This window comes from Pteropus vampyrus, unplaced genomic scaffold, assembly GCF_000151845.1.
Source record: "Pteropus vampyrus isolate Shadow unplaced genomic scaffold, Pvam_2.0 Scaffold125, whole genome shotgun sequence".
Taxonomy (NCBI): domain Eukaryota; kingdom Metazoa; phylum Chordata; class Mammalia; order Chiroptera; family Pteropodidae; genus Pteropus; species Pteropus vampyrus.
The window spans coordinates 404,350-415,852 of NW_011888906.1; the positions used below are offsets into that span (position 1 = coordinate 404,350).

Consider the following 11,503-nt stretch of genomic DNA (forward strand, 5'->3'; position numbering starts at 1 on the left):
CCCGGGAAGAATAACAGGAAACAAGCTTAGGCCTAGTTCTCCAACTACCAGGGGCATGAATCAAGGCTTTATGGAGGAGACAGTTTGGGAGGACTGAGACAGAGGAAAGAGAGTAGGTCAGGTGACAGTAGGACTGAGGCAGGGAGGGGGAAGCCAGGAGTCTCATTGGCTGGGACAGAAGGCAGGGAATGGCCTGCGGGTGGAAATTCAGGACACCAATGGCTAGTCTCAGGTCTGTCCCTCTTTGAGCTTCAGTTTCCCCATCTTTAAGTAAGGGGGCTGAGCTGAATGATCTCTAAGGCCCCTTTTAGGCCTGGGATCCTACAATTCTATGAATGACCAGTGGGCACTGAAGTTGGAGAGATGGTCAGGACCGGGGCAAAGGCCTTGAATGAGAGGAAATCAATAACAATGATTGTAATAGTAACGGGCGCTCTCTGTTAGTACTTGCTGTATTCTGGGCTCTGCTGCTCCAGTGCATTTTAATCTGCATCACTTAATCCTCCTCATCACAACCCCAGCAGGTAGGCACAGTGTCAGCCCCACTTAATAAGTGAAGAAACTGACACTTAAACAAGGGGCGATGAATTGCCCAGGGTCACCCTGCAAGGAAGTTGGATTCCAATCCAATCCCATCTGTATCAAGAGCCTGAGTTGTTGTCTGCTTGGACCTTATTCCCAAAGCAGAGGTGGGAGGAGGCTCAGGTAGATATGAGAAAGTTTGAAGAGCAGGTGCCATGAGAAGCAGTGAGTCTTTGGGGGCCTGGTGGATGCCACCTGGACATCATGTTGAAACTGATGCCCTTTGGGCGGCCCCAGTCTGAGATCAATGCTATGAGCCTTGACCCACCTCCTCTGTCTAGCTCCTGGAATTGCCCCAGACATACAAGGGAGGGGGCTATAGAATTGAGCTGGCTTGGTACATCTAGGGTTTGAAATGGTCAAAAGCAAGCTTGTGCTGCCACCTCGTGGCTGCAGTAGATATGACAGGCAAGGGCCACCTACACTCTCCAGTCTCAAGCCTCCAAAAGCCGAGAGCTCTCCCTTGCTCATTGTCCCCACCACCACCACTACCTGGATTGACAGTGACTTCCATTTTTCCCTCTGCCACTGAATGACCTTGGCCAGTCTTTTCCCCTCGGCCTCAGTTTCCCAGGCTGAGCCCTGTCTGCTCCCCACCCCCACCAGGAGTCTGGACCGCCTGGATTCTGTAGACATGCTGCTGCCCTCCAAGTGTCCGAGCTGGGAGGAAGACTACAACCCCATCAGCGACAGTCTCAACGACTCCAGCTGCATCAGCCAGGTGAGGATGGTGGGCAGCCAGAAGGACACTGGGCTTGGGAGAGCCCCATCACCCACCCTGGAGAAGGACAGACATCCAGGCTCAACCCATGTTGAGTGGTCTGCACCGTGTTTCTATCCAGTCTTTGTTCTCAAAGCTGACCATGTGTATCTCTGCCCCACTGACTGTCTTGTGGCTGGAGAGCAGTCACAAGGCCTGACATTGCATGGCCTAAGCTCATGGTCATGAAGGTAGGGCCACACCTCTGCTGTAGACCCAGGATCCTTGAGGATTGGGAACTGGAGACCTGGGTTTGAATCTCAGTCTTGTCACTGACAATTGGAACCCAAGACAAGTCACCCCCATCCTGAGCCTCATTTTTCTGACTTACCCCAGGAGAGTGATAATTCCTATTTCAAAGGGTTGTGAAGAATTAATGAGACAATGAACATAAAGTGCTCAGCAAAAAGGGTAGCTACATTTATGGATATCATTGTCATCTTGCTGTGTGACCTCAAGCAGGTTGCTTCTCCCCTCTGGACCAGTAACAGCAATAAGCACACTATGCTACACTTTTAATTCTCTCAACCACCAGCTCCTTGAACCCTCACAGCCACCCCCAAAAGGAGCCTTATTATTTATATCCCCACTTCACAGATGAGGATACTGAGGCTCAAGTGAGGTCACACAGCTAAGAGGAGGCAAAGCTGGGCAGGGATCCAGGGCTGTCAGACTCAGACCCAGACCTGGCCCCCAGCCCCTGCCACATGAATAGGACCAGCCAAGGCCTGAGGGCTCCCCCCATGGTGTGTATTTGGAGACAAGGCCCAGAGAGGGCAGATACCTACCAGTAGTCACACAGCGAGGCAGCGAGGGCAGCCAGCTGCAGACCCAGCCTTCTCTCTGGGCAGGAACAGGCCCTGTATCCCACTGTGTGCGGCCCCATGGCCCAGGCTAATGGACTGCTTAGAGCTAGAAGGCTTTGGGACCTCACCACTCTATTATTCCTGGCCTAGCCAAGCCCTCCCCAGGCCCCCACCCTCAGCATTTCATTCCCAACCTCCAAGGAGACTGACCTCAGGTGTGGGGAGACGGGTAGAGTACCCCAGCCATGGGACCCTCTGTTCCTGCCACCCTCATCCAAGCCCCACCAATTCTCACCTGAACAGTTGTATCGGCCTCCATGCCTGTCACCTCCAATCTGTTCTCAGTGGCTGGAGGGTGCTTGTAAAAGACTTAAGTCAGATCATGCCACGCCCCTGCTCCAAACCCTCTCATGGCTCCCACCTCACCCAGATGAAAGCCAGAGTCCTTATTCAGACCGGTGAGGTGCTGCCTCCCTCTGGGACATGATCTTGACTTGCCGTCGCTCACCTTGCTCCAACGACATCGGCCTCCTCTGCTCATCACATACTTTATTCCTGCCCCCACATCATTGCATTTGTTGTTTCCTCTCCTAGGAGCACTCTTTTCTCAAATCTTTGCACAGTTGGCTCTTCCCCTCATTTCAGGTCTTGGCTCAAACGTCACCTCCTCAGAGGGGCCTGCCCTATCAGTCTTTCTAAAGGAATCCCCAGGGCACTGTTCCCTTACCCTGCTTAATTTTCTTGACAGCACTTACTACTATCTGGAATTACATTTGTTTGCTTATTTGCTTGTCTGTCTCGCTCTTAAGACTAGGAGCTTCCTATAGGCTGGGACCTTGCTGTCTTGTTCCCCACAGTGTCCCTAGCACATGGCACAGGGCACATAGGTATTTGTCGAATGGACGGCTTCTCGCCCTATCTCTCCCATCCTACCGGTTCTCTTGTCTCCCAGTCTCCCTGCCTACATCTGTCTCCCTCTGTTTTTCTCTCCCTTCATTCACATTTTTCTCTAACTCTAGTGTCTCATCTCCATATTTCTTTCTGGGTCTGTCTGTTTCTCTCTCATCCTCATCTTCATCCCCTGCCTGGCCCTGGCACCTGGAACACTTTTGTCCTTTGGCTACACAAAAAGGCACATGGTATCAGCCAGGCTGGGTACCACTACTCCCTGCCCAGCTCTAGCTCTGTCCTAGCCCAGGGTCCTTTGAACCCCCAAACCCTCACCCCAGAAGCTTGAGTGATCTGAGCTGTATATGTGGCCCCAAATTCAGAGAGGTCTCAGCTCTAGCTGTGTCTCTGAGGCTTCAACTCCTGCCAGAAGAAGCCATCCTCCCAGCAGGCATTGGACGATATAGGCCGTGGCCAAGGAAGAGAAGGTCCCTAATCCATAGATCCTGAGGGGCTGTCGCCTAGGTGAGAGGCAGCAGATAGGGCATCCATGGACCCAGGGACCAGACCAAGAGAAAGAGTTGTAAACAGCAAATTACAAGTCCTCAGCAACACCCAGCCCCAGAAGGAGTGAGCCTCCCATCTCTAGAGGAAGCCAAGTGAGACCTCCTAGCACCTGGGCCTCAGCCAGTAAGAGGAAAAGATTAAACCAGCCAGCCACAAGTTCTCTTGCAGCCAAACCTGAATATCCCACCTACTCCAGCCCCCAGTCTTGGTCTCCCCATAACCCTCCCCCTCTCTTTCCTGCAGATTTTTGGACAGGCCTCCCTGATCCCCCAGTTGTTTGGCCATGAGCAGCAGGTCAGTATGTTTGCCATTCTCTTGTACCCCAATCCCAGAGACCAAGGCTGGGTCTTAGGCCTGGCATCTAGGTGGTTTTAGCTCCCGGCCTGGGCAGGTAAAAGCAGAGCCAGCACCAGGAAAGCCACCACCAGTGAGGGTGGAGTCCAGGCTCATGTTGGTACCCCTATCACTTTACTTCTTCTCTATGCCTCAATTTCTTCTCAAAAATGGAAAATAATAAGCTAGGTTCTGTGGATGGGGTGAGAAATAACCCCAGGCTAAGGGAAGGCGTTCCCCGAGAGTCTTCTGGCTTTCTCCCTCCTCACCTCCCCCAAAGCCTGGGAAAGGCCTGGGGAGACTGTTTTATATGGACAGGCTGGAAGCTGGTGGTATTGACCTCCATGTCCCAGCCCCCAGATCCCCTGATTCTTCTTTTTGGGACTCCAATAAGACTTTAATTGATGTTGGAGCATTTAAACGAATGCAGAGACTTTTCAAGTTTACAGAAGTTGATGGAGGCGCCAGTTATGACACTGTCCAGCTGCCCTAAGGGTGTCCCCCTCCCACGCATACTCATCCTACCCCTGGAAGTGGCTCTCTCCTCCCTCCCAGGTTCCAGCCCCAAGACCAGAAAGTGGAGCAGGAAAGGTGCTCTGAGCTCAACTCCTTATTGTGGCCAGGAGTGGCCAAGGGACTTGTCTAAAGCCACGTGTCCTACAGGGACAAAATGAACTAGGACTGGGCTCACATTTCCTGATGCCAGATGTGGGTGCCTTATGTGTCCTCCACTCCCACATCACAGTTCCTCTTGAACGCATTATTCCAAAAGGTCTTTGGGGAGCCCACAGTGGACCAGGCAACCTCTATTTCCTCTAACTTCAACAGCTTTGTGGTAAGGTTGTGATGCGTTCGCATACCAACCCCCAGGGCAGTTCCCCACACACAGCGTGTCCTCAGTGATACACATACCAGCAGCACTGACCAGCTGACCTCTCCCCACTACCCCCACCCTGCCAGAGCTTGGGAGCATCTTAACCAACATTTACAATCTTTGCTCTCAGCCATGGGGCTGCCTGTAATACTAGGTACAGGTTACAGGTGCTTACTCTCCCCAATACTATTCTACGCACATCATATGAATTATTTAATCTTGACAAAAATCCTATATAATTTGATCTATAGCCACTATCTTATAGATAGGGAAACAGGGGCATAGAAAAGTTAAGTGACTAGACCCTGACAGTCTAGTTCCAGAGCTGTGCTGTTACTGTATAATCCCAAAGCAAGATGTCATTGCCCTTGGCAGTCACAAGGGCCTCTCAGCATACTTCAGGTTGCAGCTTTGGAGGATAAACACCTATCTCTTTAATATCCGCTCCCAGTGAATTTGACTATGCCACACAGACTCTTAATTCATCAGCACAGTCCAATAGAACTTTCTGCAGTGATAGAAATGTTTTGTAATCCATGCTGTCCAATAAGGTAGCATGAGCGGGTGAAATGTGACTAAGGAAATGACTTTTGTATTTAATTTTAATTAATTTAAACCTGAATAGCCACACATAGTTAGTTGCTACCATATTGGATTTTAGACCTTTCCAAACATATGCTCCAAATTGGGTCATGCTCCATCTAGCCATTTTACCTGATGGATGCAGTGTCAGACAAGTACACAGGCATTTCATTTCATTTAGATAAGGAAACACTGACCCAGAGGATAATGATGGCGTGTGGTCACACAGCCCGGCCAAGAGGACAGCTGGCCCCCAGCCCAGCCTCATCTTTTCCTCCACATGGTGCTCAATCAATTTCCCTATAGCCCAGCCCTCCCCAGGACATCTACCCAGTGTCTATCTTTGGCCAGCTGAGTCAGCTTATACTCTATGTGATCCCCAGTTACCAACATGGCCTGAGACGTGGGTCAGACAGACCCTTCAAAAACCCCTGGAGAGTGTATGTATGGTGAGGCCCCTCTATGTTCACACCCCCAGCTGCAGATTTGTAGGATCTTGAATGGTCATCTCTGGAGGGATATTAGAAGCCATCTAGATGAGGATGAACTAGATATGTGATGGCAAATAGCAGACATGTTGTCATTCTCTATACTGCCCATGGCAGGCATCACTTAATCAATCCTCACTGCCACTACCCTCATTCCAGTCTTATCTTCTCTCACCAGACTATTGCATCAGCTTCATTTCTGGCCTCTGCCTTCATCCCAGACCCCCTCCCCAACATCCACTCTGTATACCAGGGCTAGATTAATCTTCCTTAAATATCCATTTGGAATGTTGAGTCTACCACTTACAGAGTACTCCTGGCAAGAGTCTTCCCCTTACTGCACATGGCATGAATCATCTAAATCTTGACAACAGTCCTATAAAATTTGGTCTATAACTAGCCCCCATTTTATAGATGGTAAATATCTATAAATTATAAAATAGTAAATCTCTAGCATACCTACTGCCACCCATCATTCCAACATTCAGGGCAGACATTACTAATTGATTAGAACCTTCTTTCTCACTGAATTCAAATGTAACTTAAAAATCTACTATCAATCCATCAGTGCGGACACATAAGAAAAATCTAGTTAATATCCTAGAAACCATCCGTAATTGTTTTTCCTCCATTGTAGAGATGAGAAAAGTGAAGCCCAGAAAGGTGAGAGGGGCTGTGTGTTTCTTAAGGGCGCCATCGCTCATCCCATACTGAGTGAGGCACGGGTGGGGGCTGAGTTGCGGCCCCATAGACTCGACAGCCCTGTAGCTGAGACGACTCCCAAGTTTCCGGCCCTCCAGGATGGGTAAAGCTGGCTCCTGATGCCTGCCTTTGCCTGGACAGGTACGCGAGGCCGACCTCAGCGACCAGTATGAGGCGGCCTGCGAGTCCGCCTGCAGCGAAGCGGAGTCGGCAGCGGCGGAGGCACTTGACTTGCCGCTGCCGAGCTACTTCCGCTCCCGCAGCCACAGCTACCTGCGTGCGATCCAGGCGGGCTGCTCGCAGGAGGAGGACAGTGTGTCCCTGCAGTCCCTCTCCCCACCGGCCAGCACCAGTAGCCTCAGCAACAGTCGCACGCTTCCGAGTGAGTACCTCAGTGAGTGGGGTTTTTGTTTTGTTTGGCGGGGGGCGGGGAGGGAGCCCGGGCAGCCAATGAGAAACGCTGGGGAGGAATCCATGGTGGACTGACCGCTCCTTGGGGCTGAACTTTCCACCAACTAGCGAACTGGAGCTCAAATGAGGGGGCGGGGGGGCGGTCACAGTGGCAGACGCCAGCACTGGTGGCCCGGGTGAGGGAGAAGGCTCCAGCTTGTGCAATAGTACTTCGTTGCCTCTTATTGTCCAGACTCTGGCTCAGAGCAGCCCCCTGCTGGTAGGCAGGGCTCACTGAAGCCCAACCTACCTGTTTGGATTAATTCGGGTAGGCAAATCTGTGGGGAAGGTGGGAACCTGCAGGGAAAGCAAAGACTGCTGGGAGTGGATAGGGTCTGCATTGAGCCTTCTCAGAGGAGTGAGTTTGCAGGTTTCTCTCACATTCACAATCAGGGACAAACTACTCTTCCTGATACTTGCTCTAGATCCTCTTAAAATAACTCATGTAGGATCGGAGAGCAAAAAGGACCCTGTGTCACAGAACAAGCCATGAAAATCAAGAAAATCAAGACCAGAGAAAATCATAGCACAATTTCCGGTCTAGTAGAGAGAGCTTTGAGCTTATTATGGCTAGCTGGTTCTCCTTCATGAGCCTCAGTTTCCTCATCTATAAACAAATTGAGGCATAAGCTAGACCTCAAGGGACACTGGGGGGGGATGAAATTAGACTGGGCATAGGAAGTGTTTAGCAGGACCTTGCACAAGGTAGGAGCTGACAAGTGGTAGCTGTTACCACTTGTTACAGACTTGACTTTGAGCTTCCTAACAATTGAGGGTAATAATGAACCTGAATCCTGTGGACAGTCTATACACAGGAAACCAGCTTATTGACAATAAACTGGTGTTTTCAGGAGATAGAGCAAGAAACCACTTTGTTTCACTATTGCCTTCAAACCCTGAGTGATATCTGGGCAGATCACTGAGCTTTTCCAATCACTTTTAGACCTTAAGGAACAGTCTCGTTTTCAGGTGTGAAAGAGTCCAGTCTGGTCTCATTTCAAAACTTCAGTCTTATATGCCTCAAATCTCATGCACCAGCAGCTAGGGCTTGACTGAGGCTGGGCGTGCTGGTCAGTGTTTTCTGTTCCTTGTTTGGCAGTGGAAGGACCACCTGGTGGTCCAGGAGGGAGGTATCTACTGGGGGTATTGTCTGTCATCAGGACTTTCTGTATGACAGATGCCACATGTTGGTTCCTTCTCCTAGGTGGTGCTTTTAGAGTTTCTCCTACCCTGCAGGACCTGCATGGTGCCTTCTTTCTTAGCATCACAGGCAATCTCTCTCTAGCCTATTGCTTCTTATTCCCCCTCAGCTCCATACTATGTTCCCCTCCTTCCCATTCAGCTTCTTTTTGCTAAGGGACCTGGCCCTGCCAGGCAGGTATCTTGGGCAGAATTCTCTGCAGACAACTCCAGCCCTACTTTCTTCTTTGGCTCCCATTTAATCTGTGTGAAATGAGGCCTTTGCCTTGTGGCACTCTGAAATTATGGGCTAGTCTGCTACAGCCTTCCTTCTAGACCTGCTGTCACACACAGGCAATCCAGCAATTTTCTTCAAATAAACCTTCATTCACCAGTCTCTCCCAACCCCAGTCACTCATGAATGGGCTGAGGATGGGTGATGAACTGCATGCTTCAGAACTGTCTGGGTCCCTGTATTGGCCAGCTATTGCTAGAGTAGTGCAAACAAACACAAAATTGATATAACACAACAGTAAACATTCATTTTTTTGCTTCCAAGTTTGTGGATCAACTGAGACAGCTCTGCTCCACAAGTCTCTCATCTTCCTCCTGGGACCGATGGGTCCTCCTGGGATCAGTGGGCTAGCCAGGGCATGTTCTTCTCATGGTGATGACAGAAGCACAAAAGAGCAAGCCTAACTACATAGTACATCAAGGCCCCTGCTTACATAATATCTGCTAAAATCCTATTGGTCAATGCAAGTCATATGACTGAGCTCAAAGACAAGGGATGGAGATATATCTTCCCACCTTTGTGTCAGAAACTGTATATATGGCAAAGGATATGGATATAGAGAGTTAAGAATCAGAGTCAGTAATTCAATCCACAGTCTACTCTCGGCCACATTTATTCAGAAAATATACTTATCCTCAAGACCCTCCAAAGTCTCATCCAGTCATAACATCATTTCATGATCTATGTCAGATCTGGCTGTGACTCCTCTTGATTTACCTAAAATCTAAACAGAAAGTTGTCTACCTCCCACCCCCAACTCCCCACACATCCAGCATATAATGGTGAAATAGGGACAGGATGACTGCAGTTCCCACTTCTGTTTAGAAAGAGGGAGAAGGATTCAGAGACTTAATGATCAATGGCAATTCTAAAGTCCTGCTGGACAAATATCGTAGGATAGGGAATGTTCCTTGATTAGGTCCAAACACAACCTCCCTGGGGGTTGACTCCCTAATCCATTGTTCTTACAGCTGTTAGCTCTGCTCTCTGAAAATCTTTATTTTTCTATTCAATAGCTTTTTTGACCACTTTTGAAGAGAGCACTGAAGAATATACCCTTTGGGCAACTGAACAGCTTTCTTAGCCTGTTTCCTCCCTGAAAAGACTTAGGGACCCAGATGTCTTTTTACATCTTGAATGGTCTCAGTCCTTTTAGCCTAAGGTGATCACAGTTTTTTGGCCACTGTACTTACCTCAAACATTTTATGGGTTTTCTATGTATTTGATTCCTCTTAACTCCATGTGCCGAAAGCCACACCCACAATTAGTTTTGAGTCATGCCAGTCTCTCTAGACTCAATTATGACTACTTTGGGTATATTAGCCTCCTGTGAGGCCAAGGCCTGTAAGCCCTTTTGAGCAGCTGAGAGTGTCTCCTAGATAGAAACTTATTTTAGAGTATTAATAAAAGATGTTACAACCACACCCTTGATTTGATCTGGTCCACATGCTGTATCTTAACTAGCCATGACCTTGGTTTGATCTTTGTTCTTGGTTTGAGCTGTATCTTAATTTGAGAATGATTTATTAGCAAGAGAAGTTGGAGTTGACAGATTTTCCAATTCAGCAAGTTCTGGGCCCTCCATATTCCCTCTAAACACTCTCTGCCCTATGACACTCCTTATTTCCTTTATGAGTTATCTTTTTTGGAAATCCTTATCGAATGCAACATAAAGGAGTCAGCTTTTGCTTTCAACATTTTGTCTGGAAACTATCTTACTTAAACCCATGTGCTCTCTTCAAGTTGCTGTAGAGTGCCAGTTTTACCATGTGTTTCATCTCTACATCATATGGGTCACCTTTTTTCAAGCCTTCTATCACATTTTACCAACTGCTCACCACTTGATCCCAGAGCCAGTGCTGCATATTTTTGTTGCTAACACACCCCTCTCTTGGTACCAATTTTTTATATCCATCAGCTATTAACACAATAAGACATATAACAAACAAGCACATAATTTCAGTGGCACAAATAATACATGTTTGTTCTCATTCACAAATATTCAAGTCGGCTGGTTCTGCTCTGCATGTCCTACATCCTCCTGGAACCAAAGAGTGCTCCTAGAGTCACTGCCCTAGCCAGGGCATGCTCTTCTCATGGTGGTGGCAGAAGTACAAGAGGGCAAACCCCACTTTGCAAGCACATTTCAACCCTGGTTCACATCTGCTCACATTTTGTTGGTCAAAGTAACTCACATGAGTGAGTCCAAGGCCAAGGTCCAGGGAAATTCACTCCACCTTTTGCAGGAGAAGCTGCAGTTACACAGCAAAGAGTGTGAATTCAAAGAATGACTGGGAATTGAGGCCAAAAATGCAATTAATCACAGCCTTCCCCCCGCACCCTCCATCCTGCATGGATGATCCAGTATCTGGCTTAAATGTAAGGATGTCAGCCTTCAATCATTCTCAGTTGGAGCTTTAGCCCAAACCAAAACACTCAAGAAATTACCACGTAGAAACCTACACCTACCCAGACATGTGTGCACATGCATCTGCTTATAAAATTTTGCACCTTTACACCTACGAGATATGAAAACATACATAAAAACATATGCACATGGATATTCTCATATATACACATCACATCTATATACACTTATATATGTACCCACATACGTGTACCTCCTTTAAGGCTCATACCATTTCCACATCTATGAGGAAATTGTGCCTGTAACAGATTGAAGCCACTAAGAAATTTCACCACCACGCTCCCCACGCTTCCCTGGTCAGCCTTCTCTCCAGGTCTCCACAGTGATCTCTACAAACTTGCTTCTCCCTCTTCTACCCTCTGATCCCCTCATGCTCATAAACTCACCTACCTCGTGAGGAAAACCAAAACCACCAGATTTTCAAGCCTGTGCCCAGAACTGCAGCTGGTCCATACAGTACCTTTGTGTTGGGTTAGGAAAGTGTGCTCCCTCCTCCAAGACAGTTAACTGCCATTTCTTGAAAAACTGTTGTAATGTACAATTTTTATTAGAATAATGTCTTTTACTAC

At 48.3% G+C, this 11,503-nt stretch overlaps 1 protein-coding gene across 3 annotated transcripts in view; it reads left to right on the forward strand.

Moving 5' to 3' along the window:
* The window catches only part of DLGAP4 (DLG associated protein 4), an 88,448-nt gene that overhangs the window by 6,084 nt on the left and 70,861 nt on the right, over positions 1 to 11,503 (forward strand). For 2 of the 3 annotated variants that reach the window (XM_011366564.2, XM_011366562.2), the window contains exons 3-5: positions 1,189 to 1,303; positions 3,847 to 3,897; positions 6,724 to 6,964. In XM_011366564.2, coding sequence (XP_011364866.1) covers positions 1,189 to 1,303; positions 3,847 to 3,897; positions 6,724 to 6,964 — 407 coding nt within the window. The remainder of the gene's footprint in view (positions 1 to 1,188; positions 1,304 to 3,846; positions 3,898 to 6,723; positions 6,965 to 11,503) is intronic. The other variant, XM_011366563.2, reaches the window with a different exon arrangement.